At 41.9% G+C, this 16,031-nt stretch overlaps 1 protein-coding gene across 1 annotated transcript in view; it reads right to left on the reverse strand.

The window, feature by feature from the left end:
- megf11 (multiple EGF-like-domains 11) overlaps positions 1-15,482 on the reverse strand; it is a 62,764-nt gene extending 47,282 nt beyond the window's left edge. Inside the window, exons 1-5 of the mRNA XM_025056413.1 lie at positions 14,880-15,482; positions 10,776-10,890; positions 9,283-9,384; positions 8,061-8,161; positions 3,731-3,823 (exon numbers count right to left, since the gene is read on the reverse strand). Of these exons, the coding sequence (XP_024912181.1) occupies positions 3,731-3,823; positions 8,061-8,161; positions 9,283-9,384; positions 10,776-10,882 (403 nt within the window). The 5' untranslated portion in view covers positions 10,883-10,890; positions 14,880-15,482. The remainder of the gene's footprint in view (positions 1-3,730; positions 3,824-8,060; positions 8,162-9,282; positions 9,385-10,775; positions 10,891-14,879) is intronic.
- Positions 15,483-16,031: the final 549 nt, after the last annotated feature.

The following is a 16,031-nucleotide window of genomic DNA, read 5'->3' on the forward strand; positions in this document are numbered from 1 at the left end:
AGGCACCGGAGGTAAATGACCTGTTCAACAGTTTATTAGAGTGCCTTTCAGGCTGAGACAGAACGGAGACGTTCAGACACACCTCTTGTGTGTCGTGCGTCTTTGTGAGCATCTCTGTCTTGGTCGGTGTAATTCACAGTCTCTTGGTTTTTGACAGCAGCACATGTCAATGTCCTGCTGCTTTGGTGTTGAAGAGGAACCATCTGGCTGCGACGCACGGCTGACGATAATATGTAGGTACTGTCACCGGGCACCGGAGGGATTCCTCGCAATTTTTTTAATTTTTTTTTTTATAAAACCAACATCAAGTTAATCTGCATGGGTCCAGTCAGGAGACTCTCCTACATTAACAGCTTTTCTTAAGAGCCCATAAAGGGGAGCGAGCTAATGAAGCTACGGAGAAACAAACTCCTTCCATATCTGTTGGGCCAGGGCCAAAGTTCTCTTGTACAGTCATTTGGAAATGCTAATATATCCAATCGGTGATGTAGAACTTTAATAATGAATAATGTTATTGTGTTGTTTAACAATTAGCATAAAATAAGTGGAATGTAGCCCCCTTGTCTATAGCGCAGTACACCATAAACAAGTGTTCACAGGCCACATTCATCAATTTAGCATGTGTACAGCACCCAGAGCAGTGGCTGCCTTCCCATCTGAATACATTAGGGAGGAATATGTTACATCGCGGACCACGGCTGACCAACCGCATTAGATCTGGCTATTAAGTGTGATAGATTTCTGCTTGGAACACAAAGGATGCTTTGTGGTTAACAAAGCTAAACTACTCCTTAGACGTTTCAGATATGCACATTGGTATCATTGATTCGTGGAGTCTCTATAGAAGCGGGCGAGCATTTCCACCACGGCGGAGAAGAACAACTTTGAGCAGAGGCAGTGAAGAAAAGAAAAAAAAACCCCAAATCAAAGGTACGCATTTATGCCCCAGGAGCACGAGGGACGTGTCATTATCCAAGTGAGGCGTAAGAAATCAATGATAGTGCCTCAGTGCGCATAATATTTAAGGACTCACGTCTGTCTACAACTAAGTATACCCTGTACATTAAACATCTGTCTTTATCATTTTCTTCATTTGAAACGCTGTTATTACTGTGACACGGAGTGACCCAGAGCCGCTCACTCACCAGGAGGAATCACATTTTTTTAAACGCGGTAAAAGAAGTACATGCAGACGGAGGGCGGAGGTGCGGGGCACATTTTAAACTCCTTTTCGAAGGATTGTGTTCTCTAAGTGCCAAACAAAGAAAAAAAAAATCATATTACTTTAATTTAATAGTGGAAAAAAATCATATTACTTTAATTTAATAAAGTGATAATATTCTAGTTTCTTTATATAAATATATATATATATATCACTGACTTCTCTTCATTTTGCAGTATCTTACACCCGAAACAATAATATCACAGTGTTGGCACAACACAGAAGTAGGTTTGGAACAGATGGAACTCAGCTTAAATGTCTGTGGATCGAATTTCGTCATGTTGTCCCAGTGATATCCCTAATATTCTGCTGCCTTTATCATATAGAAAGCAATAGCTTTTAGGCTTTGTTTTTTGTTTTTTGTTTTTTTGTCTGTATAAAAAAAAGTGTTTGTTCAAATAAAAAACTAGCAAACCAAAATATGTACAATAAAACAAAAGAGCCAGACAGGGAATGAAGTGAAGAGAGAGCAGAATGAAATAAAACAGACAGATAATTAAAACATTAAACAGCTGATGTCAACACACATTCTCAATGTCCTGAGTTTTTACTGGGACGTTTCTAATGAAAAGATGAGATATTGTCATCACGTACCACACAACACAAATAACACACAGGCCAAAAGAGCAATCACACTAAAGCAACAGCATTAATGAATCATTTCTCTCTCTTCAGGGAGGAGTGCTCCAAATCCACTCGTGATAGATGTAGAACAAAGCAAACAACAGGCAGTCGCAAACAACCCTCTTTGCCATTTCCCATTCACCAGTGTGGTCATGAGATGAGTCCTGAACACCTCAGGACTCCAGACGGGTCACAGGGCAGGACTGGTCTCAGTGGGACAGTTGCCTCAGGCTCAGCAAGAGGATGGAATATTTTCTTGATACAGCAGGAGGACGCCAGCGGGTGGAAACCAGGCAATATCCGTGGACCAACATTCCCAACACAACTCACTGAATCCCTCCCACCTCGTCCTCTTCATTTCTCTGGCCACAAACAGTCAGACGCTTTATTTTCACCACCTGACCCATATACAAAACCGCTTCCTGGGGACTGCTGCTCCAGAAACATTGTCCAGGTCTTTGATCTGACTCCAGACCGCTGACTGAAAGTCACTACAGCTTCAGCGTCTCACAGAGGCTTTTCATCTCCTGAGCCTGAGCAACACTTCCCATATCTTTTGTCATTCCAACACAAGTGTGTTAAAACACACACACACACACACAAATAGGCCATGACGCTGATTGACCCGTGACTAAAATGGTCTCAGTGTTTGCTTATCAGCACATGTGAAAAACACCGGGTCGCTGACAGGAGGCTCACAACACCTGTCTGTGCTGAGTAAAAGCGGAATTTACAGTGGAAGACAAAAAAAACAAAAAACATGCTGAACCATTTACACGGAGGGAAAAGAGTGCAGATTTAATTTAAAAATTGGCACGCATTCCTCATTTCTACAGATGAAAGCTCGTAAATGAAAAGCCTGGAATCTTGCCTGGTATGGAAATCTCAAGTTATGAATAATGCCTCTGTCTCAATCATCAAGTCTGTTTTAATAAAGTGAATTAGCTCTGCACCTGAAGATGGAAACACACACACGGCTGCACCTTTAACCAACCAGAGGAGGGTCTCAGGGGTCCTGAACCTCACATTCCTTTGCCCCCGTTGGAGTTCACGGAGATGGAGCAGCCACAGCCAACTCAGGCTTGTCATCTATGCCCATGAATCCACCTTCAATGGAGCGGCACCGCCGCGAGAGCAGCTGATTTACACACAGTTGCTAATCAGCTGAATTGCTCTCTTGCTAATGAAAACTCATAGATCTATACAACAACAACACTACTGATATGATTTTAGCCTCTATTACTCAGACTGCGAGTCTGCGACGGGCAACACGAGGATGAACGCTACCAGGGGTTGTTAGCAGGAGAGTTTGGCGTCAGATGTTTCCGATGAATCTAGGTTACTGCTATCTCTGTCCTGGCCTAAGAATTAGAGCATGCTATTTACACGATCAGTATTTCTCTGTAGACATACAGTAAATATCAAAGGTATAAAACGTCCTTCCCTCTCGTCCGGCTCCAGTGACGGTTTAGCCTTTAGCTGATCACAGAGAGCCGTGAAGTGACCGGGAAACATTAAGGCCACCACAGGGTCGGGCTGTTCCAGATCAGCAGAGGTTCATTTCTCCTCTGTGCAAATCCGATAGGCAGCGGACTAATCATGTGTAGGGCCATGACACAGAACTGTGTGGACACAGTGGGAGGCGAGCATCCATCCATTCACTGTACTCATCCAGCAAATCACTTGCACTTCCAGCAAATGAGAATGAATTCATTGTGACTTACCTGTCCCGTTGGCTGTGTTTGCTAAGAAGAGAGGACACAAAGCTGAGCAGCTTTGAGATGGACCGACATTGATGTCATTGTAGTCTTATGGACTACCTGGCTGTGAATGTCTCTTTGGAATAGACTGACTGATTGGCTGTTTATGAGGAAGTGAACTCACCACTGGAGCAGTCCAGGCCTCCCCATCCAGGCTCACACTGGCATGTGTCGGGGGACACACAGCGTCCATGGACACACTCCTCTGTGCACAAAGCTGCAACACAGAGATATTCCCACATCAGTGCAGTTCATAACGAAGTTGTTGACGGAGACTAACGAGGCTTAAAACGACATTAAAACCTCAACAGGCAGCGCCATGAAAGATAACAATTTACAGAAAATATGCACAAGATTCAGGGCTTAAATCAATGCTATGGCACCTTATCATTAACATCAGTTCTAACGCCTTGACAAGTGACTATCATCATTGGTTTATCGCAAAGATTTATTTCCCGCGATGAGCAGCTTTCAGCAGAGCGAGCCAGAAGGAAACAGGCTGTAAATCCCCTTTAATTTGATCAGCCTGCGCTTTGTCATGTAGTGACGCTCTAATGTAGCAGGCCCAGGCCGCACACTGTTTACTAACTCTGCACTTTTCCTGATCGTTCGCATCGAGCAACACAGCAGCCCATTGATTGGACGTGCATTACTATTCTCCGGAGCATGTTCGCAAGAGCTGGAAGTTTGGTTCATCTGCGAAATGAAATGACCTACAAAGAGTTGTTTATTTTTACACTGCCAATTTTCTGCATAAAGGCAAAATACCACAAAAGTATCTGAGTATGAATAAATCTGCAGCCAGGGCGTCAGGCCAGCAGATTGGAGACATGGAGGCTCTTATCGCAGGAGGGAGACAGCCAGGCAAATACAATGAATCAGAAACTGGGCCCAGTGGAAACGGGCGGTACACATGGGCTGAAGATGGATGGTGCAAAAACCCAAGGCCATCCAAGAGTCCATCGTCTTAACTGATGAGACTTCATCCAACACTTCAGACGAGTCGGCCATCTTCTGGCATCAAAATTCACAAAAGGCCTTGTATACAGTTTTTTTAACAAAAGTCCTGGGCTGATTTTACAGCTCTGTGCACCACGCTGTGGTGTTCAGTCTGAAAGCATATAGAGGTCAGCAGGAGCTGGCAGCAGGCCTGAATACTGCTGCTATAGATTATCACTCAATCAGACTTCGATTAGAATCTACTGACAGAAGAAAGGTGTAGCAGGAGGGGAGAAGCCGGGGTGAATCCCAAACACCCAGGAGCTGGTGTGAATCGTACAAATGCTTCCAGTGTGAAAACAGCAAGACTGGAGATTGAAAGATTATTCATGGAAGATTTCCTGGGCATGGGCTGTTTCCTTTTAGTAAGCCGGCAAAAAAACAAGAAAGAGAACTAGCTCCAACATTTGTGCTGACAAAGGGGGCGACAGCGACTTCATGTTATCAATGCGTCCACAGTATGTAGAGCAATCTCAATGAGAAAAGGAGGCGAATTCAATGTCACCGTGATGACATGATTTCGTCTGGATTCAATCTGCAAATTTGGATCAGCAAGAACAGGGAAATGCAAATGCTGTCGCATCCTTCAGAAAAGAGGAATATGGAAATGAAGTTTTGAATATGGGAGAGAGGATAAAGCACTTCCTTCTCCTGAGATCTGAACCAGTGTACTGAGGGATGGCATAATAAAGTAGGAGGTAGGTCTTTCATTTTAATTGAAATTCATTCACTCGGCTCTGAAGAATCTGTTGGAAAATGGAGTCTTTCATCTAGATAAAAAGCTAATCTAACTCATTATGCAGAGGTGTTATCAGAACAGGGAACAATGGGGGCTAATTGGTGATTGTCATGCGGTGTTAATAAATGTAATATCCTTGGCCAGTCAGACGATAATCTCTTTTAATGTCAGATGAAACAGATAATTAAATTAAAAAAAATAATAATGTTGCTTCTTCGGATTTGTTTGTTTGTAGGTTTTGAAACCGTCGAATGTTTTCGCCGAACAGAGTGTGGTGATAAACACAGAGCACTGCGAGGATGCTCGTGGCTAAATGAGTGTACCAGAGGTGCTTTCAGAGCATATCGCACATCTCTCTTAGAAACTTCCTCCACATGCCTCTCATCTATCAACATGATTTATTTTAAGACTGCATCTTTGAAGCATTAAAAAATGCAACAAAGCCCAAATGAAAAAGAAATCAAAAGCACATATTCCCTTTCTGGAGAAAAATCTCATCATCTTTCCAATCAGGCACACCCAGACATTGGATGCGTTTGCGTACTGCGGCCTGAAATGTTATCAGCGCCCAACTAATTTTGCTCCCAAAGTCATTTCAGAATTAAAGTTGCGGCGCAGGACAAGACAAAAGTCATGTCGAAGTCATCGAGTCTAAATGTCCTGCATGAAAAGAGCTTGTTCATAACCTGTGAGCCTCTGCAGATATTACAAGCTTCTGCCATTAGAGCGTCTCTCTCTTCCTAATGTCCAGCTGTAATAATCACACTTATTAGGAGGGAAATGACTCGGTGGCTACTCTGCTACTCTGGGAGTGAAGTAATAACTTAGCCAAGATCAAAAGTATCTTCACTGATAATTGACCAACCGTGGAAAACAAGAAATGGGCGGAATTCAGGTTTAGACTGTTATTAAAAGTCCTCATTAAAAATGTCCTGCTCTTTTGCTGCTATCTTTGACTGTACATCACGTCCACGATTCCTTCACAGACGTTTCATATAGGAATAATCGCTGGCTGTAATTTTCTTTGTGTTGCCACACAATTTAAATATCAAATGAAAGGCGAGCACTCCTTTAATGTCCCTGGCAGCGTACCAAATTTGGTAAGCGTTAATGGATGGCGCTACACTAAATTTGTCGGACAGTTTCCATTCAGAAATTAACACAGTTTCCAGAAATAGATCAGTCCAGGAAATTTTGAATACATTTACAAAATGGCCAGCGTGCTGGCACCACACGTAGATCAGCTTGGCAAGAGCGAACCTTTAAAGCCAACAGCGGCCAGAGTGCTGGGATTAAATTAAACTGTATACAGTATATACAGTACATATGTATATATATATATATATATAAATATATATAAAGCCTTAGAGCCTAAAGATAAGTGGTATACAGTACATAATGTTTGTCTAAAAATGTCAAAACATTTTTTGGATAGAAAGTGTCCATGCCTTGAAGTTTATTGACATGACCTAAATTAGTTCAAAAGTAAAGTCCAGATCAAATTAAGAACCTCTGGTGCAGTTATACTTTCCTCAATTTCTGATTTGCATACTTGGAAGTTAGAGCCATATTAAAAAATTAAAAACAGCACAGTGTAAAAATAATAATAAATTAAATTCATCTCGGCCCAGTCTAAGTACGAATACTAATCTATAGAATATGCACAGCAGAGAGAGTGTCCTTGGCCCGAAGAAGTTGAAGACCACAGTCTGAGACAACTGATGATTTAGTGCATCTTAACTTACTGTCCGGCTGAGATATTACATTAAAGAGATTGAATTCATCGAGTGGGATAGGTCAGTGGAGTCAGACATCTCCAAGGTTCTCATATTCAGCTGGTTGACGTCCTGAAAAGACTGGTAGGACACCAATACTTCCATTGTCAGCAGAAGGGTTAATGAATACGTTATTGATTTATCTGCTCCTCCCTCCTCCTCTTAAACACCTCCAGATAATCACAGTGACTCCTCCAGGCTGGCTGGTTTCCCAGTGCTCTGCTGCCCTCAAGCTGGTAAAGTCTAGACAAGGGCAAACGTCGCCCTGGTCAAAGAGCACAAGCCTGAAGGTCAGGCGTCAGGAGAATCAGTCACTCTTACTATTCAGATCTCCACGTTCTTAAAATAGACATAATTATCTGACTACATTCTCATTCTAAAAGGGAATTGGAAATGAACCGTGGCGTGCGTCCTGTGTAATGTGTCCAACATACAAAATATTCTGTTTGATGTGTGTGTGTGTCTGTGTGTGTGTGTGTAAAGAGAGCACCGGTGACATTAGACTGAAGCTCAGAAATGACAGGGATGGATTTTAATCAGCGTAGTGGTTGAGGCTAACTTTAATGACTTTTGCTTCTCGTGTGAAGCAAACGTGGTTTTTACAGCAGGTGCTGTAACGCTTCACACGTGGTTTTTACAGCAGGTGCTGTAACTGCACAGTCTGTAACCAGGGCTCCGTTGGCTTGTTAATTCTCGCCAATGTTATATAACTTCAATTAAACGACTCTATAAGGAAGAGTAAAGCTGGGGGCAGGTTTAGGTGTATACTGCTCCTCCTCCACAGATAAACTCACTCAGCGGTGTAGAAGCTGACTCCAGTCACGGGGCGTCCAAAGAACCAAGCACCAGCTCTACTGTACTGTATGTGTTGTTAGAAGCTACGGTAATAATCTCCGTGTGTTCAACAATCAGTGAGGTCGAGGTGAAAGGTTCGTACTTACGAACACACAAGTCTCCGCTCTCAAAGTAACCGGGGCAGCACTGTGAGCGACGGCGATACATGGTCCTGACTCCTCGTCTGTAAGCTGTCTTATAGCTGATCCTGCAGAAACAGCCACATCCAGACAGGAAAGTGATGTGAGCAGTGACTTGACCTATTTTAAAGGCAGGATAATGTACATGGGCTAAATATAACTACTGTCATAATATTTTGGTTCTAAAGCCAGGGCCCAGTTGGCATTTGCTTAGTTATATTTTGTTCGGGCAAACTTTTTACCGCATTTTTTTTCCCCTCTGGGCTACTTTTGCCAAACATCATTACTGAAACCATGGTACATTTACTAAGAAGTAACAAAAATCAGCGGTTGTTGTAGATGGTCGGTTTTTGTCTGAACTTTGGGAACATTCATTTTATTATTACACTATCTAAATCAGTGTTTCCCAAACTTTTTTTCTGGGGACCCATATTTTAAAATTTTTAAAAATAATTTTATATATAATTATTCATAGACATGAAACATGATGCGAGACGATCCAAAAAACCCCCCCAAAAAACTCTTGCGACCCACCTGAGGGCCGCGACCCAGTCTTTGGGAAACAATGATCTAAATCATGTATTTTATGAATGTGGGCCAGTTCTGGTCTGTGAGCTATATGTTTGACATCCCTGCCCAATGTCTTATTTGACTGGTATGCAAAAGATTCTTTTAAATGTCTTTAAAAAAAACACTAAACAAACCAGTAACAAAAGCCTGATTGTTTTTTTTTTCTATTAAGATAAAAGTTAACAGTCCACCGTACAGAGGAACTCTGAGAGTCTGTATCATGAGAATTTCAGGGGCATTTCTTGTTCAAGGGCATTTTGCCCAGAGCCTTGCTTATATCTGACAACGGTGTTTTGAAATGACAAGGTGTAGAAGAACGACTGAACAAAATGCTTAAGTAAAAAGTAAAACGTCTGGCATTAAAGTAAACTTAAGTAAAAAGTAAAACGTCTGGCATTTCGTGAAAACGACCCTCGCCTAAAGTCCCTGGACTCTCAACGTTTACTGTAATTGTATTTCAGGCAAATAACACGTCTGATTTAACAACAAATGAACTCAAAAGGTTTACTGTGACCTCGACAGAAGGACACGAGTCTAGAGTCTGCTTTAGGGGCGAAGAAGACGACGAGGGTCGTGTCCAGTGATGTGATAAATACGGACAAGCCTCCCGTAAACATACCTGTGTCTCGTGCATTTGAACCAGTTGAGGATGTCTGTGCAGCGGGTGTAATAGATCTGGTCGAATGGGTGAGCGTAGGATTCCTGCACAGTCACAGCGTAGCTGAAAGAAAAGGAGTTGAACAGTAAAGGTTTCCTCAATGAGATTCGGCTGCTTTTTTTTTTTTCTCTTCCTCTTATATTTGACACACGTCACGCTTGAGGACGACGACATGGCTCTCCAGGTTAACACACAATTCTGTCCTGCACAGTGGCTCTGGTCAGGGGTGGGGAAAATATCGATACAGATATTAGTATTCTGTCCTGTGCAGTTCAATTATAATTAATCTGGAAACACTGATCTATATTTTCATCTAAATGTCAATAACTCCACAGCATCACTACATGAGGACTCACTCATTACTGATGAGAGGGTAAACAACAATTTGATCTATTTTAGTTATTCCCTGCATCTATAGGACGTGTTTAATCCTACAGCAGGGTATGATCACTAAATCTATATAATATAAATATATATCAATATATATATATTCATCATTTTACACATCGCTCCCTTTCTTCGGAGTGGAATGTAACAACGCAAAATCCACTAAAGGCAAACGAGCAAAGATACTGTGATGAACGAGCAGCTGAAACAAATGATTAGCTCATACAAAATTATACGTTTCTCACATTTAAGACGAAAATTCCAGGCTGGAAAAAATATAGACTTAGCTCATGAAAAATGTAATCATCTATGAATATGTAGAGCCGTCCACTTTCCTGATCATTAATCTGCATTTACCCTTTAAAATGTTGGCCTTCCTGGAATATATATATATATATATATATATATATATATATTTATCTGGTGAAGAGAAACTGTTTTTAATGTTTTTAAATGCTTGTCCTGCCACTGTTTCTGCTCAAACTGGAGTAGGGCCTTCATTTCAATATGCAAATGAGCGTGTTGAAAGCAGCTAAGGTGATTGGTGTTAATGATATATGCTGCCAGCAGCAGACTGAGGACCTTAAAGCCACGAGCACAACCCACTTAGGGAATACGTTTTGATGTCGGCACAGTGGAGCCACGGTCCCCAGTACTCTCACCTTGGCCAGGCAATAATCTGGATGATATATCTTCCCGGCTTTCTTTCCTCCCCTTTGCATCGAGGACGGAAATTATTCCTCCTTATTTCTCAAATGTGACACCATCCAGCACAACTAATAATTATTCAGGCTCTGTGGCTGTCATGATTGATCGGAACGAGAGTACACTGATCAATTTGCCTGCGCATTTCATTTGAAGCTGCAACTCCTACAATCTCTTGGCACCTTAAGCCGTGCCAGATCAATACTGCTGTTCGGACTTTGAGAATAGATCTGGAACTTTGGTTAAGACGTCTCCGAGCAGATGTACTGCTAAAGTTCCAGGATCAACAGTATCCGTCAGATTCCGGTCCCGATGTGAAATTCCGCTCACGCTCGTAAAAACGCAGCCGGCTACGTCCTCACCTCTCCCAGTGGCTGCAGACGTTGGGGTCATCAGGGTTCAGACTCCACACACCACACGGAAAGACCAGGCTGAGCAGCAGGAGAGGCAGGGCAGAGGACGAGCCCATCCTTCACTCTGAGGGAATGCAGGAAATAAGGATAAGTGCTTCACAGAGGAACGGAGCCACTTTTTATTGGCTGCTCTACTGTCCTTGTCCGTCCTTGGGAGAAAGACACAGGCGTTAATTCACAGATGCATTTGATGACTTTAGAAAAGGCCTTTTGTTTTTGTCTTTATAGAGAGATTTTAATGGGGAGCTTGAATCTGTTGACATGTTTGTAGAGGAGAAAACCAACCTGGAGTCAGCATTTTTCACTAAAACCCACTCTGATAAAATGCAAAACAGGAGCAGTGAGCATGAATTTTAATTTCAAGGACAACCATGTTTTTACCCAAAATACAACCCGGGTGAAAATTTAAGAACTCCCAGACGAAATAATCCGTATATTCTTACAGTCGGTAAACAAGAAGCCAATTCTTTTTCTAGCAGCAAGAACGCATTTTGACATTGGAAGTGAAGGATTCATTTACTGTATTTTTTTTTTCTAGTTGTTATCATTTTCCATGCCAACACCAGTCTTTTCAATTTGGTTGTTTTTATCCCCACCTCCTGTCTGAACGACCCCAAACTCGTGAGGATCTCGGAGCTCAGGCTCAGTTTGGCTCCACCCTCAGTCGTCTCCTCAGTAGTTCAGTGTACATAGCTAAAAATGTCCAGAAAGATAAAACTAAGATGTAATAATTCAAACAATTAAAATCATGGATTAATCATGACTAATCAAGATAAATCAGCCTTACTCAATATAGCAAAATATATGTGTATACGTGTACTGTGCTGGGACAGAAAGGCAGATGACAGCAGGAAGATCTGGAGTTTTATGAATAAACCCAATGATAGAATTATTAAGAATCTTTTTCTTCCAGGGTTGGAACCTCCACAAACACATACCGTACTCACTGAGATGATGTTTCAAGCCTGAGGCGCTTTAGTGACCAGAACACTTTTCCCTTCAGTCACAACAATCGATGGATTGTATAATCCATCAACAATAAGATGATGGACGGTGGACTACAGTGTCATTCTGTCTATCCGTTTGAATGAATTTCAAATTTTCTTCTGGTTGATGTCACAAGCGAAATAACAAGATAAATGCATTCACTTTACAGGACCAGTAATAATGTAATCATTTATAGTAAAAAAAGAAGCTCTAGTGAAAATAACTAGCTTTTCCAGGGTAGAAGGTTGTCAGACGGATGTGCTCTTAGTCCACTTTCTGACCCTGGAATTACATTTATGTGTTGAAAGAAGGTGTAAAATAGCAGCTGGGCTGGTTTTCTCCCGTGTTTCCAAATGTCCTTTTACGGCAGGTTTGACTGTAATTATGGGATGTCACACGTGAAAAAGATCAGTGAAAAGAAAATGACAGCTCCTTGGTGGTCCAACACTGCACTGTAAGAGGAAATATACGTCGTCTGATACGAGTGCTTTTAACTTCCTGCAGCATATGGCCAAAAAAAAGAGAAAAAGTTGCTTCCATTTAGTTTGTAGAGTCTATATACGAGGCCTCTAAATGTGTCCACAGCTGTTACTGGCAGCCTGACGGCAATTCTTTATTTGTTTTTAAGTAGATTTGGTTTTTTATTGTTCCTGAATATTCTATTTTGAAAATAAGATTGTAAAATCAGCAATCTGCATTTTTAAAGAAATGCAATACGTGATAAAAGGGATGTGATGTAGGTTTATTGCCAGTTTAGTCGCATTAATATATCACGGTACATAAGACCTGCTGCTGCTGCTGCCTTCACTCTTCTTTTTCGTCGTCTAACCAAAGATGGTTTCTGTAAACTTGCCCTTTTGTCACACTCCTGTGTCTTCTGTCCACGCGTCCTCAGAGACGTGCGTGTGTGGAAAGTCCATACAGAACGACTGGGGATCAAACCAGTTAACCTGTGATTTCCTTGTTGTTAGACAACAGCACGTACAGTTTCCCCCCCCCGCCCCCCCACCCCCCGATTGGTCTTCTAATTTTGTGTTTTATTTGACTTTTTCATTTACTTCAAACTTGATTGATGATAATGTTAGTAGTGGGTTTTTTTTCCTGTTTTTACACCACTTCCCCATGATTAAGATGAATGTGTGTCTAGGTGTTTCTAATCATTGAATCATTGTGAGCGTCGTCAAATGTTTGTAATGAATTGCTCTGAAATGAATTTGACAAATGCTGCCCATCAAACTAGAGCAAAAAAAGTTGTCGTCCAGATATTTTTCACTGTATTCCAGAACACAAATGTCAATTTGACCCTTAAAGGACACTGCAATGACAGCTGTGGCCTCGGGCCAATTTGAGTTTGAGACCATTGTTGTAAAAAAATAATGGTGCAGCTGCCTGTCAGACGGAAGGTAAACAACAAAATTCACACATTTCAACCTGTGCCCTGCTTTTTTTTTTTTTTCAAAATGTAGAATTATTTTTGGTGACCAATAATTCAATATACTTTTCCTCTTTCAACAGAAAAGAAAAATGGACGCATGAACATGTTGGGCTCCTGTGCTTATTACCAACTGCTGTCCTGCCAACGCCATGACCTACATTTCAAACTACTGTATCTACACAATATAAAATATAAAAAATAATAAAACCTCAATTGATTTATTAATATCTGGAAAAAAAACCCACACGTATTAAAACAGGGTTGATTAGCTTCACTTAAAACTTGAAAAAAACCCACACGTATTAAAACGCTCCAGGGTTGATAAAAAAAACACGTATTAAAACGCTCCAGGGTTGATTAGCTTCACTTAAAACTTCACTGTAAACTGATGCCCTGTCAAATGCTGTTGACAACACAGTGGCATATGAAAGTAAAGTCTAACATCAAACTCTGCGATTTACCATCAACGTGCACTGATCAACACCACGGCCTGCGGACGCCTCGCCTCTTGTTCTCGACTTTACTTATTAAAGCACATCTACGCGCTGAACCTTTCCTCCGGTGTCTCCTTCAATGAGACCTTCAAAAGCCACATGTGGCCTCTCGGTGAGTGACTGCAGAGATGAATCCTCCGTGTGGCAGTGACAGAGATGCTGATTTGCTCAGAGCTGCGGGTTGTTTCATTAATGTCGCAGCATCGGAGGAGCACGTACGATGATGGATTCTCCATGAGCTCAGGTCACATCCTGGAGAATTGCTCGTGCGGATGAAGATGTGTGAATGACGGACGTACGGCGTATCTCGTCGCCTATATCTGGGTGACACAACTGCGATTGATTTGCAGTCGTCCGTCTCTAGACACTGAACACACCACGGATTTAATAAAGGGGAATCTCACCTGGTGTTTATAATAAACAGGGATTGCGTGAATATGAAAACGATGAATCCAAACCGCCGTACATCTGATTACGGCTCAATGCCTGTATGACAGTGTGACGGGTCGTTTGCATGTACACACGGGCCCCGGGGTGTGACAGTGAACATGTTCAATATTTCTGAGTGACTGTATCCAATAACACAGGCGTTCACATGTAGGCCTAATCTTCTGCATTGATAGTGGCATGTAGTTCACTCACAAGTGAAAGAAAATCAATCAGACCTCCACTTCCTCTAAGTAGCAGTTCACCTGCACAGGCGGGGGTTAAAGTCACGTTCATTTCCTTAACAGGATGATTAATCATGCCACATATGTCTAACAGTCCACAGCTGCTTTCATATTCAGGCCCATCTTTAATAGAACGGGCCAAATCCTGCAGGGACCCTGCCTGATTGACTGGAACTGTTTTATTGCTAATGCGATAGCATCCACGCCCTTAGTCGTTCCTTCTAATGGACGCAGACAAGTGTAATACCTCAGCACTCCACGTTATGTCACACAAGTTTATGCCAAAGTACAAGAGATTAAAATGAGTCTTACGGAGAATGTGTGGTGGGCTGAGGAGATTAGAGAGATTTAGGCTGCGTGCTATTAGGAGCGGCCGTTGTTGTAAGTAAAGAAAGAAAGCAGAGAGGCCGCAGAGAGAGACACGGTGATGGATCTCACAGCCACAGGCACTTGGCCTTAAACTCACCTAACTTCCAGACCTGTGGTACCTGGGTGTTTTATGGAGTCTGAGGAGGCCTCTGTGGGCACAGAGTGACAGAACTGCTGCGGCGCTCAGACGCAGACTTACTGGGGGAGGTGATGACAGGTTGGAGATCTATAGGAGAGGAGAAAAATAATGAGCTTATGATCGCATACAAGACACGTTTCACTCCTCCTTCGCGCACACACACACATGCACGCACGTAAGCCCCATAAATTTCTTAGGGGATCAAGAGTCTCAACAGGGGTGCAGTTCACAGAAGCTTTCTTTTGAAAGGCCAATTTGCTGTGCACGGGCTGCACATCCGACCACACAGTTTTTTCCCTCCGTTTTCCATTGTCCCTCCTACCTTGCTTTCATGGACACACTGAAGTTACTCATAGAAATAATCGCCTACATTAAATCAAGAGCGGCCCATAAAATGAACTCTGCTCACACTTGAAACAGCAGAAGTGGCTCGTCCACAGCGTGACAAGATCCTGTTATCTGTGCTCATTAGCTGTGCCTACACGGGGGCTTGGTGCACTGATAATGTGTGAGTGTGAGCAGAACAATGACATGTGTATCTTTTTCCTTCACTGCAATCCTCATAATGGTTCCTCTGGAAGGTCAGGGGGCGGTCAGACTTTCTTCTGCCTGTGACTCGCCCTGAACGCAGAATTAACATGTGAAGACGACACGACAAAACAACGCGCCTGTTGTTTTGTTCTTGTCTCCATAAATTATTCAACATTTTTTGTTTAACAGAAAACTTGTTGCTAAGCACAAGATAAGATGGTAATGAGTGAGGCATACAGTGCAGCTAATGTGGGCAGACACACGTCTGTGAGTGGTGTTCATCAACCAACCTCAGAGAGTGAGTTAAAAAAAAAATGCTGTTAAAATACTACAAACTGTTCTTTAAAAGATCATCAGATTTGCGTAAATGTATTTGTTTATAATATTATTTATTAATAATAATAATAATAATAATACTATCCTTCAAATATATACCTATTCAAATGCTGATTAAATTAGGTAAACACCTTGCTCTTAATTTCTTCTTTCACACAGAGATTTAACGCCAGGTTCAGTTCACTGTTTAACTTAATGAGTTGTTTTTTTTTTTTTTGCAGAACAAAGTCCTCTGTTCTAACC

Source organism: Cynoglossus semilaevis, chromosome 6, assembly GCF_000523025.1.
Source record: "Cynoglossus semilaevis isolate Cse_v1.0 chromosome 6, Cse_v1.0, whole genome shotgun sequence".
NCBI classification, from domain to species: domain Eukaryota; kingdom Metazoa; phylum Chordata; class Actinopteri; order Pleuronectiformes; family Cynoglossidae; genus Cynoglossus; species Cynoglossus semilaevis.